The 22,887-nt window shown below is 37.2% G+C and overlaps 1 protein-coding gene across 1 annotated transcript in view; it reads right to left on the reverse strand.

Annotated features, from left to right (window-relative positions):
- Nucleotides 1-22,887, reverse strand: part of Rspo2 (R-spondin 2) — a 139,516-nt gene that overhangs the window by 60,623 nt on the left and 56,006 nt on the right. The window contains exon 2 of the mRNA XM_051202607.1: nucleotides 11,563-11,751. Within this exon, the coding sequence (XP_051058564.1) occupies nucleotides 11,563-11,751 (189 nt within the window). The remainder of the gene's footprint in view (nucleotides 1-11,562; nucleotides 11,752-22,887) is intronic.

The following is a 22,887-nucleotide window of genomic DNA, read 5'->3' on the forward strand; positions in this document are numbered from 1 at the left end:
GTGTTTATTTTACAGCAGCACCTCCTCTCAGAGTACAGAGGCACTGCACCTTCAGAAGGCATCTAGTCCCCAGGTCGCAGCTGCATCTATCAAAGAACACTTAGCCCCTGGGAATCCCTGCAGATTTGTCTACTCATTATAGAGTAACATTGAATAGATGCTAAAAGGACAACTTAATCCCAAAGCAGCAAAATTGGACTTGAAATTTTTCAATTAAGAATCACTGACACCAACTGAAACTGAAATGTCTTAAAATTGCATGTTTTAGACAACTCTAATAAATTCCAATGCTGCTGTGTAGCATTCCTTCCCCAAACTGGCAATGGCTTATTAAGTATCCCTTAGTAAAAATTATAAGTTGCCAAGATTACATATATCTAATATTTGTTAGTACAAAAATCTTATCACAATGTGGCTTGATCAAAACCCCAGCCTAAAAGCTAAAAAAACACAACACTTTGCAACAGAGTCTAGCTACACATAGCTCATCAGGGGCTTGAGTTCAGTTTACACTGAAGAAAATAAAGTGCAATACTCGAGTTTTCATATTTACAGCTAAAATACATGCAGGGCAATGCAGAAACCCAGCATTACCAAGTTAATAGACTACCCTGCTGAAACCTGGGGGAAATCCAGTAGGACTAGTTCAAATCAAAATTGCTTTTGCCAGTGGAGAATGAGCACAGATGTCAAGCAATTATCTTGAGTAGGGAACAAGGTACAAGTGATCAGAGACAGAACTGAGTATGATCAGAAAACACCAGCTATTACAACAGCACTGGCAGAACTGAGGAAAGATTAATGAGTCATTCTTATGGGACGGTGAACAACTTAGTAAGACTAAGACATTCTCTTTGCCTTAATGACCCCAAGTAAAGTCCTGGCTTCAGTGGAGATTTGAACCCTCAAAGTATAATCAGGTCAGATGAATGAACTCATCCATTTTCAGACAGGTACAGAATCCTATTTTATATTATATATCATGGTTCTCCATTTTAACACAGTGCCTTCCTATGTAGCCAAGGTTTATCTTGCACTTGCCATCATCCTACCACAACCTCTAGGTGTGGAGTTATAGGCATGTACTCCCAATGGGAGGAATACTTTAATTTAATGCCTAGAAATACATATGCTATCAAAATAGTTTTCTTCACAGACTCATTTTAAGTCTTTCAGATTTATTGTGTGTAAGCACCAAATTCAAATTTGTGAATTATATTGGTAGCACTTTCTCTGTATTTTAACATTGTCTATTTTCCACATGCAAAAAAATAAATAAACATAGAGTCTTATAGAAAACTTAGTAGTCACATAAAGATTTTGGCTTCTTCTATCATAGTTCAAGTGTTACATATTGGAAATTTTACTGCAAACAAATGAGATAAAGTAGAATATATCTTCTGGGAAGACAATGCTGTTCTTTAAAGGGACTTGTGTTTCCATTTAAGGAAGACGGGAGAAAGACAACAACCTCAAAGTAAAATTGACAAGAAGAGAATTTTAAATTATAAAACAAATTAATATTTCATATCAGATTTTCAATTCTTGCCAGCAGCAGGTCCCTCATTCTGGTTACTCCTTGTGCTTTTCCTATTTTGGTAACTTGTCCCCCTCTCATATTAAGGTGAAACCAGAACAGTGTAATAAACTTCAGACCTGAGTCCCCACTGAAATCTGACAAATGTTGGAAAAGGCAATATTATCTGCCCAACTGAAAGGAAAAGCCATGTGGACACTAATGTACATCTTACCCTTCAGTCAATCTCTGCCCAAGGTAAACAAGAAGAATCTCTCAACCTCTTCACACTCAAAACAGGCTTATGAAAGGGTTCAAGTCTGGAGAGTAAATATCTTAGAATATAGACCATAAGGTCTCTGCCAAAGCTACTCTATTAGGACATGAAAAGAAGCCACAACTCATGCAAAACAAAGCACAGTTGCTTTCCAATAAAATTTTACACAGGAACACAACAACACAAAGTTAAAGTTATGTCCCATGAACCATGTTTGCTTCATTTTTTTCTCTGGCCACTGAAAGTTCTAAAAGTTATCAGGGAAATGTAAATGAAAACAACTCTGAGATATCATCTTACTCCTGTCAGAATGGCTAAAATCAGAAACACCAATGACAGTTTATGCTGGAGAGGATGTGGAGAAAGGGGAACACTCCTCCACTGTTGGGGGGAGTGCAAATTCTCACAGCCACTTTGGAAATCAGTACAGTGGTTCCTCAGGAAAATGGGAATCAGTCTATCTCATGATCCAGTAAGTCCACTTCAGCCATATACCCAAAAGATACACATTCATACAACAATGACATCTGTTCAACTATGCTCATAGCAGCATTATTTGTAATAGCCAGAACCTGGAAGCAACCTAGATGCCCCTCAACTGAAGAACAGATAAAGAAGGTGTGGCACATTTACATAATGGAATACTACTCAGCAGAAAACAAACAAAACAAAACAACAACAACAAAAATCAATGGAATCTTGAAATTCACAGGCAATTGGATGGAACTTGAAGAAACCATTCTGAGTGAGGTAACCCAGTCACAAAAAGATGAATATGGTATGTACTCACTCATATATGGATTTTAGACATAGAACATAGGATCAGCCTATATAACCCACACCACTAGAGTAGCTAGGAAACAAGAAGGAACCTAAGAGAGACATACATGGTCCCGCACAGAAGGGGAAAGGGACAAAATTTCCTGAGTAAATTGGGAGCAGGGGTGGGGGAGAGGGAGTTAGGAGAAAGAGAAGGGGAGAAGAGGAGGGGAAGGGGAGAACATGAGGGGACAGGAAGATTGAATCAGGGGAAGAAGAGGAGGACAACAAAAAGGATATCATAATAGAGGGAGCCATTATAGGTTTAAAGAGAAATGTGGCACTAGGGAAATGTCCAGAGACCTACAAGGATGACCCCAACTAACAATCTAAGCAATAGTGCCTTTCCTCGATAATGAGATTGATGACTACCTTATATGCCATCCTACAGCCTTCATTCAGTAGCTGATGGAAGCTGAGGCAGACACCCACAGCTAAACACTGAGCTGAACTCCTGGAATCCAGTTGCAGAGAGGGAGAAATAATGAGCAAAGGGGTCAAGACCAGGCTGGAGAAAGCACTGACCTGAACAAGCAAGAGCTCATGGACCCCAGACAGACAGCTGGGAAACCAGCATACGACTGACCCAGACCCCATGAATGTGTGTGCCAATTAGGAGTCCTGGGCAGTCTATGGGGCCTCTGGTAGTGGATCAGTATTTATCCCTAGTAAATGAATGGACTTTGGGAGCCCATTCCACATAGAGGAATACTCCCTCAGCGTAGACACATGGAGGAGGGCCTAGGCCCTGCGCCAAATATGAAAGACTTTGAAGATCCCCCATGGAAGGCCTCATCCTCCCTGGGGAGCAGAATGGGGATAGGGTAGTGTGTTGGGGGCACATGGAAGGAGGGAGAGAGAACTGGGATTGACATGTAAAACAAGCTTGTTTCAAATTTAAATTTAAAAAAAAACAAATTCTAAAAGTTATTCCTAGACCTATACCTAGACCTAGGCCCTGACACAAAACATGGCAGGCCAGGATTTGCCCTAGGTTGAATTTTGCAGAGTTGTGACCTGGAGATCAGTTTGTTTTATAAACAGGAAGCAGAAGTATCCTAGTTTGGGGACTCTGAGTCTGAAATCAGTCATGGGCTCTATACATAGAGAACCAGTGTAAACACACCGGGATTTAGTGATCTCCAAGTGGGAAAATGACATCTGATCAGCCACCCACAGGTGATATGTCACCCTGCTGTAGTAATTTTCTCATTCCCTGCTTTGCTGTGTCATTGTCGTTTGAAAGAGCTGGCTGAAGAAAAGGGAGAGAATCCAAAAACAAAATGTTTAGAGTGAAACCAACATAACATTTACTTCTAGTTCTGTCATCCGCTATCTTTAAGCTAGCTCTGTTTGGAGATGGCTTTGCTAATGTGTGACCATCCAGATCGATGACAGAAGGAGACAGAACCTCTTGCCATGCCATGCAGTAGAATTCAACCTTAAGGCTGGCCAGTAGAAGCCTCAGAATGTATGCTACTTTCATTGTCCATGACAATACTGTGGCTACATTTCTAAGAATTTCAGCAGCAAAGAAGCCCCACAAGTACCTTAAACATGCAAACATGGCTGAGTGGTGGTGACACATGCCTTTAACCCCAGCAGTTGGGAGGCAGAGGCAGGTAGATCTATGTGAGTTCAAGGCCAGTCTGGTTCGCATCGAGAGTTCTAGAACAGGCTTCAAAGCTACATAGAGAAACCCTGTCTTGAAAAAACCGAAACAAAACAAACAAACAAACCTCAAACATGCCAAGTCATTGTCTTTTTGTTTCAGAGAAGCACAGAGTGCAAGTTATGAGCCTTCTGAATTAAATAGTGCTGGGGCCAGAGAGGTCGCTCTTTAAGTGGGACCAGCACTCACATTGCAGATGAAGATACTGGATGGAAATTACTAATTAGAACTCTGTTGATGCCACACACTGTGGCAATTGCCCATAAAGCCAGCAATCAGAAGGCCAAGGCAAGAGATCTGCAAGAATTAAGACAAGTTGGGGTTATGTGGGGAGATACTGCCTCAAAACAAATGGCAGATAACTACAACAAACCCCTGGTACAGCCTATTAAGTGATTGATGGCTTAACCAGACTGCTCCCCATCACCATGAGAAAACAAAGGATGGCACGAGGACCGTTCTGTCCTTTCAAGACCACACTTATGTTTCATATGACTTAACTACTTTATACACTTATATAATTACAATTTGAATCAGCTAAAAGAAAGAGTTATGGTTTCATTTTTGTTGCTGTGATAACATGCTCTAACAAAAGTAACCAAGATGAGGGAAGGGTTTCTTTGGCTTACAGTTCAAGGTTACAGTCTATCCTTACTGCAAAGTTAAGGTGGAAATTCAAACAGAAGATTAGGTCACATACATTCTCAAAAACAGAGAGAAATGAATGCATCTCTGTTATCTGCTAGGTTGCTATTCTCATTTAGCTTTTATCTCCCCAACTCAGGGAATGGTTCTACCCGGGATGGGCTGGGTCTTTCTAGTCTAATTAACAACTGAGACAGTCCTTCACTGGCATAGATGTGCCTAATATAAATAATTCTTCAACTGATACTTCCTTCCCAGGTAATTCTAGGTTGTGGTAAATTGACATTTAAAAGTAACAGAGCACAGCTGGGCAGTGATGGCACATGCCTTTAATCCCAGCACAGGGGAAGCAGAGGCTGGTAGACCTCTGTGAGTTGAGGTCAGCCTGGTCTACAGAGTGAGTTTCAGGACAGCCAGGACAGGACTGTTTCACAGAGAAACCCTATCTCAAAAAAAAAAAAAAAAAAAAAAAAAAAAAAAAAAAAGAGTAAGAGAACACAAAGCATTGTATTTCAATTTGTAAAAATTTATTTTTAGTGTGTGTGCATGCGTACACACGCACACCACACACACACACACACACACACACACACATGCATGAGTGCCTGCAGAGGCCAAGATTGTCACCTGCCCTGGACCTGTGTTACTGTCAGTTGTTAGTCACCCAATATGAATGCTGGGAACATAACTGGATTCCCCAGGAAAAGTAGCATGCTCTCCTAACTGCTGAGCCATCTCTCCAGGCCCTAAGTATTTTCAATCCTTTAATAGCTCCAATTCATTCCTAACATCAAGCTAATTTCAAGCACCAGATCTTTCTTATTCAACTTACTTATCTGCCTCTAGACTCATGCTCATATACACCTTTCATCTCCCCAACACCCCCTTAAATCACAAAGCCAGAGCAGTACACACTATCTTCTCAGTGTCTAACCTGACACTGAGAGCTGACACAACAGATGATGACATAAGTATCTTCTGAAGGACAAGCACATTTGATAGTCAGTGTCTACTATTTTAGAATATACACCGAAACAGGATCCTCACTGTGTATCTTAATGTAACCACGTCTTTTGATACAAATAGTTCACTTCAGATTATAAAATAGTTCCAACTTAGACATCAGTTTACTGTATACTACAGTAAAGAGCTCATGTCCCATTTTTTATTCATGCATATTCCTTAACTATTAACCATACAGATTTGATTGTTACAAAGAGAAATTAAAGACTGAAGCAAGTAGACTTAAAGAACAATAAAATCACAATGAGAAGAATATCTTTAGTAGGAACTACCAAAAGATTCCATTCTTTTACAGTGATGGTTTTATAGATAGGCTCATGAGAGTATGAGCCAACTCTCATTCCAGAATGTGTTATATAAACTGTTCTAGCTTACAAAGCTAGTTACTGGCATAACACACTTGAGAACCCAGTATTCCTTTTAGTACAGTGTTCTTTCAAATGTGATTTACCACAAACTCATTTCTATCATTAGAAAAATAAAACTGTCATGAAATACTTAATGGAATGTGAAAGACACTGGCTGTTGCTGAAAATGAGTTATAATTGTACACAATAATTCTGTGTGTACTTCATAGTTCTCTTTTTTAAAAGATCAACTCAATGGAAAAATATTTCACTATGAGTCAGGATTCTCAAACAATATGGGTATCCTAATACTAACTATTGGGATACTTTGGGAGCCATACTTTTTTTTATAAACCATGCTATCCATACATGTTGACTAGAGAAGGAGAGAAACAGAATCAGAAGGTTGAAATGGAAAAGAACAGAGAGAAAGAGAGTAAGACAGGGAGAATGTAAATAAAACTTCCTGACCCATGCATCAACACATCTATCATCTATATCTATCTATCTATCTATCCATCATCTATCTTATCTATCACCCATCTATCTATCATCTATCTATATCTACCTCTACTTTTTAATTAGTCTAAATGCATTTTTCCATCCTTGAACAGACTATACATGTCTGTGAACAACACACACACACACACAAGCCAGGGATTTATCAGTGAAAATATTTTTATTTTTACAAAATATTCTTAAGACTATCTGAAATGGGTTGATATTACTTGTTAACTCTGATCTGACATAATGCAAAAAAATGGCTAATGTTTATGTGAACTCAATCTATAAAATGAATAGTTGGGGTATATTGCAGACTACTTCCTACTAAGTGATCAAAAAAGAAATAAAATGATTATCATTGTCTCTACTCGTTCAGTGAAAGAAGAAAAAAAGATATTGAAGGGAGGCTGTCACATGATAAATTGTGTCTTTTATGATGCCCTTATATTATCACCTAACTTTCTATATAACATATTTAACAGATCATGTTGGTAGAGAGGAAAATTATGATTAGAATATATTATAAGAAAACAATTTTTCATAAAAGTAAATATATAAATAAACCCAGGTATTATTTTTAAGTAATTTATTAGGAGCTGAGGTAAAATGCCTGCCACATAATCATAATGACTTAAGTTTAGTCTCCCAACACCCACTTACAAACCAAACCCTGCTGTGCAAACCTGCAATCTTAGCACCTGGTGGTGGAGACAGAAGATCCCTGGATCTCACTTGCCAGTCAGTCTAGACAATTGGCAAATTCTAGATTTGGGAAATCCTGCCTCAAAAGGAAAAAAAAAAACACAGTAGATAACAATTGAGGAGAACATCAATCATACACACATTCACACGCATGGACATGTGTACACACCCACACAAATATGTCCATATACCACACATGCAAAAGGGAGAGAGGTATGAAGTCCCCCTCATACCTAAGGAGCTACTGGCACTTGAAAGCTACTGGGAGAGGGATAATGTGTGTTCTTTAAGAGTGTGACCTCTGATGTATTGACTATGCTTCCAGTAGATGCTTCAGCATCTCTAAGTTTGCCTTTGATTGGCAAAATACAATGCCTGTCTGTCGCCATCCCCCCTACCATGATGTTCATGGGCACTCACCCTCTAAAACTGTTAAGGAAGCGTCCAATAAACTCTTCTATAAGTTGCCTCCATCACAGTGCCTTATCACAGCACAGCAATAGACACTACTACCACAGGGACAAAGACATAAATTGAACGTCCACATAAGGAAGACAGAACTTCCAAACAAATGGGTCGGGTGAAAACTGAGGAGCCTGCTGCCCTCCCTCCCTCTCTCTCCACCTGTATCACTGACATTACTGCCTTCACTGTTGAACCTCTCTGAACTCATCCTTATGCTGTCAAAATGAAAATGCTTCTAAAATTCAATTTTGTCACTTTCTTACTAAAACCCTACATTGACTACTGGGAGTGATTTCCAGGAGCTGCTTAAATTGCATCAATTTGTTATGTCGGGTGAGGTGCTTCACACCTGTAACACCTGCATTGGTACCAGCTATCAGTCAAGGTAGTAGGACCTAGCCCAATGCCAGAAGTGAATCCAGGTTATACAACGAGCTCCAGGATAGCCTATCTAAAGAAATCCTGCCACAATGTAGTCTCAATCAATCTACCCAGAGTAACTTCTCATTATACAAGAAAACTATACCTAAGCACTTATATTTCATTTATAGATGGATGATAGTTTCTCAATACTTTCATTTTCTTTTCTATTCAGAATGCTCCTATAAATACAGAAAACACCTATAATCTTCATATATACCAGTCCCTTCATTGCTATATCTCACTTCCAAATTTTGCAAAGGGTATGCTAGCCAGTGGGTATCTTCATCTAGCAAATAGAAATATATAACCGGCTTTGAACTATTTACTAAATAACTGAGGAAATGTGTACATCAGAGTTGTTGGCACAGAACAGAAGCTAAACAATAAACAGTGGTTCTGTGGCATAAAATCAATTTGATTATCTGTAGGCTTGACTAAACCAGAAGATTTTAACCTTAATACAGCTGTGTATTGGTTACAAATCAGAATGGTGGTTAGGATGAGTGAAGAGAGAAAACGGAATAAGAACTATGACTGAGCCTGGTAACATTCTTTTTGAAATCCACGGTTACAGGCGCCACTACTCTTTGTGGTAAATCTATTATTTGTCAAGTTTGATTTTTCAAATTTGAGTGTAATATTTCATTTAATATTTTAAAAATGTTTAAAAATGAAAAAGGAAGGGAGTTTGTATTTTCTGGTATACATATTAAGTGTCATAAACGTGTAGCTTCATTTGAAATAAAATGCCACTTTCTACATTTTTTTTTCATTAATACCTAGGTAGGTACAAAGAGGAAAATGTCTGCTGTTAGTTGAGATATGAACTGACAACTGTATATACCCACAGGATCTGGGTAATTTGTTCCTAAAAATTTCAAAATGTGTATTATGGTTGAAAGTACATGTTACTAAGACTAATCTGACAAATAATAAATAATAAAAATAAAATAAAAAATAAATAATAAAAGTATGTATGGAAATGGGAAAGAAGTGTTTTTAAATGAATATCCCACAACTTATTTGTAATCAGTAAAGATTGAAAAATGAGTTTTTAACAGATGATTAGCTAAACCTAGAAATATATATATATATACCTATGTTAAATAGCATGGGAAAAAATCCCTAACTTATTAAGTTAAAGCAAGTCACAAATATGACATGTATGTATAGAGGGGAGACAAAACTGTGCAGAGAAACATGTTCTCAAGGACAGAAGCTAAAATGCTAACTCTTGAGATCTTTGGGAAATAAATGTTTTACTTTTTATTTTGCAGTAGGATTTTATTAAAATTCATTTAAAAGATTTCTAAATAAGAAACATGTAACAATATAAACTTGGATATTTTGTATAAATAAACTCACTAATCAATGAGAAAGAGAAAATATGACAGGGACATCATGTAGTATCATGTCAGACATAAGAGAAGCTTGTATTACCGGTTAGTATGCTCACAACATGCTTCGGTAAGCTACTCAAATGATCTTTGTGATCATGCAGGAATTTCACAAACTTCACACTGTACCTCCTAAGAAGCCAATTTCAACCTACATAGAGAGTGAACTGTTCATATGGAAGGTAACTACTTTGCACTTGCATCATTACTGTTCAGTAAAGGGCATCATGAAAAGTTAAGTTTCACTTATAGGATTTTCCAATCTCTTGCCATATACAGTTTAATCATCTAAGATCAAGCAACAATCTGAGTGAAAAGTGGCTATCATCTCAAACTAGAGACACTAGTTAGTGTCTCTAACTAGTTTTGCAATTTACAACATTCTCATCCCCTAGTTGATATACAAAAATTAGCACAATATAGACAAAGACTAAAAACAAGACAATAGCTCAAAAGAGCCACAAGATCTAATGTCATGTACAACAAAGTAAATATCTTTCCACTTTCACTTTGTTTCACAGAGTTTTGCTAACAAGCACTTCCCGCTTGTACCGTAAAAGTAATGATTTCCTAGAGGTCAGTCATCTCCAGCATCAATTGCATTCACTTAAATAAGTAAAACCATGGCAAGTCCATTCTCACATGTAAATTCTCTTTCCAAAACCCTATTTATAAGCATTACTCTCCATTTCCTAGAAAAAGGGTCAGAGTGGTCAACTGTGCATGTTAACCCTTGTCTGCAGCTGAGGGAAACTATTAACACAGCAGGAACTCCTATAGATAAGCTGTTGACACCAGCTTATCAAAGAAGACCATAAATGATGGTATACACCCTCAAATACTAATAGCATCACTTTCACTCACTAATATCCCAGGTTGGGTAGGACATTGTCTGGCCAGATTGTTACCCACACACAATTCATACTGTGAGAGCTCTAGAAGTTAGAGTAGATGCTTCAAGCTATCCACTTCCAGATTTACCACGCCACACACTGAAAAGAGTGCCCAAACTTTTAAAAGACACGGGAGGTACTCAAATCCCACCAGAGTTTCCCTGTTTCCACATGAACCCACTGCCCAATGGATCATCAAACCACACACCTTAAAGATACACTTGGAAATGTGATCAAACTATTGATAATTGTTATGTCCCTCTAATAGTCCAATTTTATGAAACAACAGTATATCCAATCTTCATCTAAGCCTAAATATTTCTATATTGGCAACTGGTATCATTTGCCCAGTTACTTGATTTAAAAATTACAAGACTAAATACCTTAATTGCATCTTTATCAGTAATGTTGCCTTAAATAAGTTTGTGTGTGTGTGTGTGTGTGTGTGTGTGTGTGTGTGTGTACAGTTGTAGATCAAACAAAATCAAAAATCACAAATATAAAATAAAAGAAAAAGTAACTATGAAAATAAGGTTAAATCAAGGATTATTTCCCAGGCATATTAAAATTTTCTGTGATTTTTGGGGGAGGGTAGTTGTTTTGTTTGCAAGCAGTAATTTCTCCTTACAAAAATCCTATATAGTAAGTATTTTTATACCAACATAATGCAAAATGGTTAATATAGATAACTGAAAGAACATGTTTGACTGCATGATATACACCTACATAAAAGACAAAATATCTCGCTCCATTCATTATCGGAAGCTTTAGTTTATACTATATCTACAGACTGTTACAAATATACTTTCCCTAGAAATCTTAGCACAGTCCCTAAATTGCATATCCAGTAAAACAGGATGGACAAAGTCAAACACTCACTTGCACATCTGTTCATATCTGGAGCTCGATGTCCATAGTACCCTGATGGGCAGGAATGCAGGCACTCTCCGTACTGGCGCATCCCTTCTCTTCGAAGGAAGAAGAACAGCTTCTGTTGACATCGGCTGCACCCATTGTCCTTTGAACAAGACAAACAACCCTTGCAAATGGGATTTGATACATAACTAGCTGTAACAGAGAAAAGAAACAAAAATATTTAAATATGAATATAGTTAGAATCTGGGTCTACATACCATAGCAAAAGTAAGAAGTCTTGAGTTACAGACAGAAGAGATGAATCTGCTACTGTCAGCTTTCTAAACCAATATAATTTCTAACTATTTTCTAAGTATTCATCCTTATACCTAGAGATACATATAGCTCGAACCTTATCAAAGAAGCTTCTTTTTGAAATAGCCAAAGACTATGAAAGAGATCAACAACTGGTCAAGATATGGAGACAAAGTAGAGTGCGTAGCTCAAACTGATACATATACAATGCAACCCCTACACTTAAGGCTCAGGGAAATCATGAAGGAGAGGAAAGAAATATTCTATGAGCCAGAGGTCAAGGATGCCTGTGGATGGATCATATCTCCTAGATATGACAGAGAAATTCACCAATGAACTCTCAACAATATGGTTGCCTGAATAAAAGCAGCATCATGACACCAGTGGACATACCAGTGCAGGTGGGAAATTCCACATGTCCCTACCCCTAGATAAGAGATACAGGGAGCCAAAGGCTGCTGAGAGTGCAAGATTAAACAGCCTTTAGGGGAAAAAAATCCCAAACAGGTTTTCCAATTCTAATAGGTCATCCCTAGACTCATATACATATGAAAAAAGCTAAGTGAATGCTGTACTTAATATATATTTATATATGTACATAAGTGTATTTATATATGTGCATAATATATGTGGGTGTGTATAAGCATGTAGATATATATGTTTATTAATGTATTAATGTTAATATAACATTAACAATAATAAAGAAGAGATCATGAACTTGGGTAGATAGATGCCAGAGGAGTTAAGAGTAAAGAAAGAGTAGGCAAGAGTTATATAAATGCAGGGTCATGCTATTCAAATATAGAAGTTTCTGCTTTACTTACACAGAAACATATTAACAAAAATCCTCACCCTGGATGAGAAAGGAAGCATCTAAATTTTAGGAGTATAAGAAAAATATAGTATTCTCTTTTTAGAGCTTAAAAAACAAATATTTAAATTTAACATTAACACAAGACTTGAAGAAACCCAAAGCAAACTTTCTAAATTTCTTCAGTATCAACTAGAAATGTCCTTATATTCAATTATAAGTGAAAATGCACTTGCTATGACTTTATAGTATTGATCAAAATAGTATAAGGCATAGAATTACTAAACCATTGAATGAACAAAATAAATGAAAGAACTCATATGTTTATGGATGGAATGGATATACTGTGGGATGTCCACACTATGCATTCAACTCAACAATGAAAACATAGAAATTTGTAGAAAAGGCAGGTAGGATGGAGATAGAAACAGTGTGGGGATCAATAAGAAAAACCAGAAGGCACCATATACAAGTAGGAAACTGTCAAAGAATATATTAACTGAAACTATAACGAAAATAGGATTTTTAGAATGCAAAAATTGTCAAAACATAGCCACGACAGGAACAGCATTAATAAACCGTATGTTGATGAAAGAATCCAAACACTCAGGAGAAAGGAAATGTTCCAGAAAATGCATAAGGGTAGAAATAAGAATGCCACAGTCCTCCAGAGGTGCAGAGCTGACCTAGAAGGAGTTCTATTTCTAGAGTTGGCTTCTATAGATTACTGTAACAAATATCACAACGTGGTTTAGATGACAGGAATTCATTCCATGTAGTCAAGTTGAGGGCCCTGATGTTAAGATACTGTAGAACACACTTCTGAATTCTGGTACAATCCTTTTTTTTCTTCTCCCTGCTGATGGTGGCCCTAGATATTTCCTGGTTGGGTAACAAGTCACTGACTTAGTCTTCTCCTGGCTAGGTGCTCCATACCTTTTTTTTTTTTTTTGGTCTCCTATAGAAACTCAAGTATCTCTTTTGATAGACTTATTTTGTATATCCTTCACATTGGCTATAGGCATGTTTTCAACTATGAGCTTGTTTTCAACTAAGGTCACATTCTAAAGCCCAAGGTAAACATGAACTTTGCAGGGATAACAGTTCACTACAAGGTTGTATTATTATTCTCCATATTCAGGGGATTTATTATCCAAGTGTGTATTTACAGAGTTTGAATGACTATATAAGTACAACATATATTTTTACATCTTTATAATTAATGTGTATGAGTCATGTGTAAATTATAGGACATTAGGAGGCTATACAATAACTTTATAATGTAATTGCATCTCTTTTCTAGATTCTAGGAATTAAAGTTAACCTGTAAGACATTTTTACTTTACTTTGTTGTATAATTTTTCCCTTTTATTAATAATAGCTTTTTTCTCACATAATATGTCCTGATTATGGTTTTTCCCTCCCCCTACTCCTCCCACTTCTGCAACTCATATCCTGCCTCTACCTCCCAAGTACTATGTTTAAAAGGGTATGCCATCGAGCCTGGCTTTTCTATGCTTGTTTAATAAACAACAGGAAAACATCTCTTTAGGAGATAAAGTAGGGATAATGATAAGATATAGAAATAGGACCTAAAATTCAATATATCATATCCTCATAAAGTTTGTTATTCCTAATTAAAAACAGTACTTTAAAGCATACAAAAGATTTTCTGTGCACATGCTATAAAATTTGGAAACCATATAATCTGGTATTGAATACCTTTAGTATGTTCCTCTCTGCTGAACATATAATCTTATTGCTGTACTATGGAACACATATTCCTATGAACAGATACACAACACATAGCACTGTGCCCACTGTACCTCAGCCCATTGCTTTATGTTAAATGACTCACCTTCCAATATATTAGTAACTGTGGCAGATCTATACAGGTTTTAGTTTCACAAGATTCCCTCCTATCACCTGTCCTCCAAGAGACCTGTCCCATGGACATTCCTTTTACTTGCAAAACTATGTATTCCAAATAATTTTCAATTTACTGCCTTAATTCTGTAACTCTGGAACTATAAGAACCAATCATAGATTGGGTAGAGAAAATAATTCAGATGAAAAAAGTATTTTTAGCTCTAAGTAATAAAATTGGGTGAATACTTTTCCAGATGGTCCTCCATATTCATATATACAATATATGAGTCATAATTTTTCATACATGTGATCATATTACATATGATGGGGCATAATGTTTCCCTTTGGGTAAAAAACTATATAAGCTTTTTACAAAGCAATTACCTAGATTAGTGTCTGTAACCCTATTTCCTAGAAACAATCTTACCTGCTGCCTCCACTTACCCTAAACTTAGCTCAGTTATTTTTAAGAATACTCTTTCTGAAAACCACAATCAATTCTATGCTTCTACGTAAAGCCTCCTTTGTAATTTTTGAACTTTGGTGGACTTAAACAATGAGGAGAATTAGGGAATACTTCTCTGAGTCCAGATCTTATGTAACTTTATAACCCTCACATGAGGAATTCTCCTGAAGCAACAGTAATGTGCGCTACACCCAATCTAAATGCTCTCTTTGCCTTTTTTTAACCCCATTAGCTTTGGTTGCTAATGTTGTCTTCCTTCTCTTACTCTTATGATAATCTTACAGTCTCTGCTACATGCTTTATTTCACTCTTCATTCTTATGAGTTGCACCAATCTCCTCACTTAGGCCTTCATTATTTCTCTTTTGCCTACTTATGGAGCCCAAATATGGGCTAATGTTTTCTTCCTTCACTCTGTATTATATTGTTAAGTGAATTTTACCACATATATAAACTCTATCTTATTTCTACTAGAAATTATTATTTCTTTTAATAAAAACAGTTCCATATAGCTCTCTACATTCCTAGTTTACCTTTGGGAAAGGATTTATTCTCATATTGTTCTTGGTGTCCTGCGCAAGTATGAGTTTTGGCAAATTTCGATCCAGTTGAACATTTCTGTGTAATAAAGGGGAAACAGGGGTAATGGAGTCCAGATAGCTAGGAAGCAGAAACAGGAATGGAATGTAGAGCTGCAGTGCAGTCTAAAAGCTGACTGGGGAAAAGGCAGCTGTCTGATTTTCAGAGTTGCCCAAGGGCTGTATCCACCTAAAGTGCAGCCTCCGTAGATTACCATTCAAGAACTCACAGCTAGGAGACTAAGGTAGGAATGGGAGTTGATGGCAGATGCTGCATCCAGACCACAACACAAGCTCCTATGCAACCAGGGGGAGGAGTGTGCTGCCTATCTGCTGCTGCTTGAGTTAATTACAGATTTGGAAAAGGTTATTCAAATCTCAAAGCTAGCTTTGAAGCGAGAGGAGAATTTGAAAGGTCTGTACTCATGGAAGGAGGTTGCCTATCCCATGGTGATCACAACTCAACTGAAGCTATACTTGCTTTGAGTTCAAAGGTCAAACCAAGAGCACTTTATCATCACAAATCATGCTCCATAGGGGAAGGGAAGGAAATTACAGAACCAAGGGAATCAACACAAATTAAAGGCTTTTGTTGTTGTTGTTGTTTTGTATTTATGTATCGGAAGATTACTTTCATCTTGACCACAAAGATTTAAGAGTCAAAAAATTTTGCCCAGCTTTTATTGTTTAAAAGGTATTCTTTTTGTTTGTTTGTTTGATTTTGAGACAGGGTTTCTCTGTGTGGCTTTGGAGCCTATCCTGGAACTAGCTCTGTAGACCAGGCTGGCCTTGGAGTCACAGAGATACACTTGTCTCTGAAAAGGTATTCTTAAAACCATGACAACACATTGCTTTGGCTACTTGACCCTTGACAAACTTAATAAAATTGAATTAGGGAATCCTTACCATTGTCTATATCTTCCTTATCTTTATAACCTTACCCAGGAGGAATTCTCTTAGATCAGGACTGATGAGCCACACCCAAACCTAAGTGCTCTGTTAGAAGGCCCTGCAGTCTTGGGTTTCTAATGCTTCTCAGTACCAAAGGACAAGAGCAAAAGTGAGTTTCACAACTTGAAGCTTCTTGCCCCAATCCTCAAAGAGATTTTCAGTTTAATTGCCCTTCATTCACATCAGTTAGCTCTGTAGACTTATCTAAGTCAACACCTCTGGAGTAATCCACCAGCCCCTTGTCATCTATTCTATATGGTAGCTACCCTAACCTTGTATCCAGTTCAGGCAAAAGAGATACTTAGGCATGACTACTCTATCAAGGTCATAAGTCAAGCGGCCCTGCCTATTGCTGTGAGATTTAATTCAAGTGTGCAGGTGGATAAACATCTCTTAATTCCCAGCTTTGATGACCATGTTTATTTGTTGTTTTTCTGTAAGCTTCATCTTCTCCAACCTCAAAGCCTGCTGAGATGCAGAGCCTCATACTTCCAAGCAAAACATGTTTCCAAATCTAGACCCACCCAAGACTAGAAAGACAAAACTCGTCGCATGAAACATGGAGAACAGTGAAAAGGGCAATGGTGATTGTGCACGAGGCTAAATACAGCTCCTTGGTATGTTTGGACCGATGAGTGATACCACATCCCTAAAACTGGTATCATGAGGAAAGGCAGCATAGTTAGAATGTGTTCATAGTTCTGTCTATCCAGTTGCGTTCTTGTGAAATTGCAAACTAAGCCTGGCCTTTTTTATTAACCTTGATTATGTGTTAAATACATCCAGTTATCCATATTTTCATCTCATAGGCAGGTGTTGAACAGCCATCTGTTTCCAATATCTCCCCGACACTTTTTTAAAAGTGTTCCCCTATTTCTGGAGTCAGCTCCTGCCAAGTAAGACGAGCTTTACTAGGTAAAGGCATCCATTCTGGACAAAGGGACGGGATGTTTATTTCTGAAAATGAGGAAATTCAACAATGGCCTTTGGCACTTTAACCTCTTTATTTGCTGACTCAATAATATTACCAGTTACACATCTTTCTTTCTTTTTTTTTTTTTTTATTTGAGACAGGGTTTCTCTGTGTAAACAGCCCTAGCTGTCCTAAAATTAGCTCTGTAGACCAGGCTGGCCTTGAAATCCGAGATCTGTCTGCCTCTGCCTCCCAAGTGCTAGGATTAAAAGCGTGCACTACCACTGTCTGGCCAGTTACACAAATTTTTAAACTAAATAGTAAGTGTGACCTTATTAGTGAAGCTAATCGTAAAATTGCTAAGGTGCACACCCAGCCACAAGTCCAATGTGGGTATTAAAAATAGATAAATCTGTGGCACCATTATCTGTATGAACTCCAATACAATTTAACTTGCACACATGAGTTTGACAATACTGATATGAAGAGCCAGCAACTGTGTACAATATCACATAGTATCTCAGTGAAGCAACCAAGCCATGAGCCATGTAAGATTTGATTCAGATTTATAACTCCTATCTGGATAGGTTGCTATTTTACATGAAACTAAGTATTACAAAAAAAGTATCATCACAAAACATAGAATGCAATTATTAATATAAAAATGAATTTTAATACTGGATGATGTTTATATCAAAATTACATAAGCCCTTGTTTAAAATAGTTGAACTTTAAACTGTATTAAAATTTAGATAAACACTGTTAACTGTCATCCATTATAGTTTTATAAGATAAAGCAAACATAAATTTAATATTAAAAATTGAATAATCAAGGAAAAAATCTTGTGCATAGGCTTCTAATATATTTGAAGTTCTAGAGCAGTGGTTCTCAACCTTCCTAATGTTTTGATCCTTTTAATAGAGTTCCTCAGGTTGTCGTGACCCCCCAACAATAAAATTACTTTGTTGCTACTTCATAACTGTAATTTTGCTACTATTATGAATCATAATGTCCATAAATAATTGATATGAAGGATATCTGATATGTGACCCCTGTAAAAATGTCATTCAGCCAGGGAGTCACAACCCACAGATTGAGAACCAGTGTTCTAGAGGTTAACAAGATTTTCTCAGGATTTCTGTTTATTTCTCACCACAAGTTCTTCAATAATAAGTTCTTTTTTAAACTAAGGCTTACACCAGATGGGGTCCTAGTGCTAAGAGGGGAAGAGACCCAATCCACTACCTCCAACAGATAACTGCTAACAAAGGAAAAACTAGTCAACTGAGTCTCACTGGGTATGCAATCCATACAAAAAGGCAGGCCACATGCCCAGCAGTACATGGTCAACACAAAAAGTACACACAATGAGGCAATTTGAAGATGCTGCCTTACATGGCTTTGTTCAAGGGTAGGACAGACATGCTCAGAATGTGATAAACACATTCTCTTTCTAACCTAACAACTAACAGACTTCATTAACATTCAGGATGAGCTATGAGACTAGAGGAGATGGAAAGACTATGCCAACAGTTGTCAGAGAAAAAGCAACGTGGTCCAACCCATTCCACCTTAAGAAAAAGTACCATCCTTTTCAATGTATTTCATGGATGGGGGCGGGGGAAGAGACTAGAAACAAAGGAGAATAGCCTATGCTGTGTCTGTAGCCCCAGAAATGCAAAGGAGTATTCAAAAACACATGTTCACAACACAACACACTTTAAGTACTTCATCTGCACCAACCAGATCCCGATTTTCAAGAATGCACAATTCAGGGAAGCTAAGTGCTTTGGTGTCACACATTTATGATATGATCATCAACTCACACAGTTCAGTCATATGGCAGCTTCCCCTGAATAAGGATCACAATTAGTATGTACACACTCAGCTGAAGCAAATAGGATTTAGAAATCCAAGATCTGTAAACAGAACAGGTAAATAAAACATGGTATAAATATAAAATAAAGAAAAAATAAAATTCTGCCATTTGTTTTAAAATGTATGCAGCTGGTAACCATATTAAGCAAAATAAACTAGTTGCAAAAAATATTGCCTATTTTCTCTCATTTGTGGGTCCTGGAATTCTTCTAAGAATATCGAAAGCCTTTTTGTGTGCATTCATGATGGTTAGTTTTAATTGTGAAATGGACACAAGCTAGAATCACCTGAGAAGACAATATTCAGTGTGGAATTGTCCGCATTGGGAGGCACTGTGGCCATGTCCATTTAAGATTGCCTTATTTAAGTTAACTGATGAACCAAGACCCAGCTCACTGTGGGCAGTACCTTTCCCTAGACAGGGAATCTGAACTCTAAAGGAATGCAAAAATTAAGCTGAGCAAAGGAAGCAAGCAAGAGAGTGAGTGAGCGAGCAAGTGAGCATGCGTGGATTCACTATTCTCCACTCTTGGCTGTGGGTATGATGTGACTAGCTATTTGAAGTTCCTGCCTTAACTTCCCCACAATGGTGGACTATGCACTAGCATTGTAAGCAAAAATAAGCCATTCTCTCTCCTCTCTCCTAAGTTGCTTTCTGTTGGGATATTTCATCACAGCAATAGAAATGGAATAAAGGGGGAGGAGTACTGTAGGGAAGGAATGGAAGGAGGTGACTAAGACAGGGATACATGATACATTGAAAGGAAATGTCTGTATGAGAACCAACACTGCATACAATAAGTACAAGCCAATTTAAAAAAATCAAAAGAAATACTTCAAAAACATTTTTCAAGTTAAAAGACAAAAGACATCAGAAAAGGATAGCCATCCATAGAGCACAATGAAACCACTCAAGTCAACATTTACAGTACCCATGAATGTTTAAGTGTTTTTTTGTGACTAACACTCAATTTAGGAGTCCAAGACTTAAAAAGATTTACTCTTTGCCACCTGACACAAAAGCTTATTGCATATCCCTACACTGGGTGTTAATTCTGCTACATAAGAAAAAAAATTGCCATGAAGGATGAGAACACTTACCCCAAACTAAACTATTAAAGTCCACATATGTGTCCATACACACACACACACTCACACACACACATACACACACTCACAAAGAAAAAAGAAACACAGGCCACCAACAGCATATGAATGCCCACAAATTCATTGTTTAATTAAAGAAACATATAGAAGAAAAAAATCTGGGAAAATGGTCCTTTTCAAACCAAAGGAAGAAACCTATCAAATGCTCTGTAAAATAAGCCACCTGCTGGAATCCACAGGAAAAAATAATGTATTCCATGAAATGGTTCTAATGCCAAAAGAAAATCGTAAAGTTAGAATGCGTGTGAACCTCTAAGCCATGGTTAGAAACTGCTGTGTTGTACAAATTACTCATGCTTAAACTTGGCTTAAGCTTTAACAACACACTTAAAAGACCCATGACAAAATGTAGACACAATGCTGTGCTCATGGTAACCTCAACATGAGCAGATAGAAATATATACATTGATGAAGATTGTGAAACCACCACTTTCACAGGGTTCCATGTTTATACAAGAAGATAATCCCATTATTTAAATAGAAAAAAAATGCTCACAAACCCAAATTTCTGTTCCATAAAATATATAAATACTTCTTACACCACTATGTGAAAACAGTTTTTGCATTCTCCCTAAGAACTGTCACATTATGTGCAAATGTCTGACCCATAATAGTTACCATGTAATATGCAAAAGCTTCCATCCTACCTAGGCCAAAATTAAATTAATTTAAAGGGAAGGAAGGAAAGATCACAGAGATATTCAACAACTCTATACACTCCACCTACTTTCTAGAAAACACAGTACTTGTCAACTCCTGCACACAGCAACTTAACTTCTAAAGCAATAAGTGGAAAGCAAACTAAATGGCCTATTTGATGTCAAACATAAAACTCACAAAAAGAAACTAAATATAGACTCCCTGTGATCTCGAAGTGGAAACTTTCACAAGTTCACCACTGGGTTTTCCTTAAGTAAGAATGAACACACCCTTGTTAGCTCTATTGTAAAATCTTGACCTTTAATGAAAAACACTAACACTTGTGTTTGGCAAAGAATAGTCTACAATAGTTAGGACTTTCAATTTTTATACTACAATGTTTTCCTGTGCATCAGCCATGTGTGGTCATCACTGGCAATAATCACCTATGAACACAAGCATCAGATGGATTCACTACTAAATCTCCAGACTTAAGATTTTGTTACGAAGTTTTTGAACAAGTAGCCTACATTTACTAGTTATAAGAGCACTTAAATGGGCTATAATTGGTGGATACACTAACTTCAAGGTAATCCATACCTGGGTCCCAAAATGAAATCTAACTACTTTAAGATGATTCTGCAAATTCAGATCAAGAAAAAGAAGTCAAAACAGAAGGGAAAAGGAAAGAAAGCTATCACTGGAGAGAATGCTGTGCGTGACAGACAGGCCACACGCTCTTGTAATTTCTGAAGACAACACTTAACATTCTGAATCTATAGGCATGTGGGTGAATAAACAAAGATTACGAAACCTTCCAGAGGTCACAGAGCTTGAACATAGCCCTCACCTCTCCCTTCAAAAGCCATGTTTTTTTTTTTTTTTTTTTTTGTTTCCCCACTAAGCAACACATATACAGCATCTAGAAAGAAAATCCTTTAAAACATCGTGAAAATTGTTAAAACGACTCCCACCAACACTTCCAAATAAAACTGCTGTTACATCAAAGAGCATAATGAGGGAAACTGAGTTACAGGTTTCTTCTGGCAGAAGTTGAAGAGAAATCTCCAAAACTATAAATGAAAAGTCCTTAACTGTTTGGTCAGATAGCACAAGGGCCAGCACTTTTTAAGCAAGGATCTCCACTTGACAAGTTCAAAGAAAACAAAAATCACCCTCAAACCATGCAATTTCCTGCAAATGGGCCACTCTCTTCATTGTCTTTGAAGACAGAGCCCAGCCTGGCTAAGGGGCCTTTGAAGTCACACAGAAAGCATACCTATGTAATTAAAAGGTCTCAGCACCCAGTCAAATGACCCAAACTGGGCGTTAAGGATGCAGCAATGAGTGTGGACAGAACAGATGGAGGAATAACTTACTGACTGGACTTGCCTCCACTCTATCCAACCTTGGAATCCAAAGGTAGCCCATAAGTATATTAATGAAAGACAGTTAATAGTACTTGATGATGCTCACAGAGATTTCCTATATATTTATTTGAATAAGAATATGTAATAATAGAAATACCCAAGAAGGCATAAATGTATATCCAACCATTTATATACTTAATTTCTCAATCATTTGTATATTTACAAGCATTAGGCCATTTACCTCTCAAGTTTTCAGGATTCAATATATATTTTCTAAAACATTTGTCTTTCAAACTTATTTGATGTGTTACTTTCTAATCCACTGTCTTTATTATTCTAATAATGTCTTTTCCAGGTTAGAATCTCATCTTACATCATACATTGATTGCATC

The sequence above is a fragment of the Phodopus roborovskii genome, unplaced genomic scaffold (assembly GCF_943737965.1).
Source record: "Phodopus roborovskii unplaced genomic scaffold, PHOROB, whole genome shotgun sequence".
NCBI classification, from domain to species: domain Eukaryota; kingdom Metazoa; phylum Chordata; class Mammalia; order Rodentia; family Cricetidae; genus Phodopus; species Phodopus roborovskii.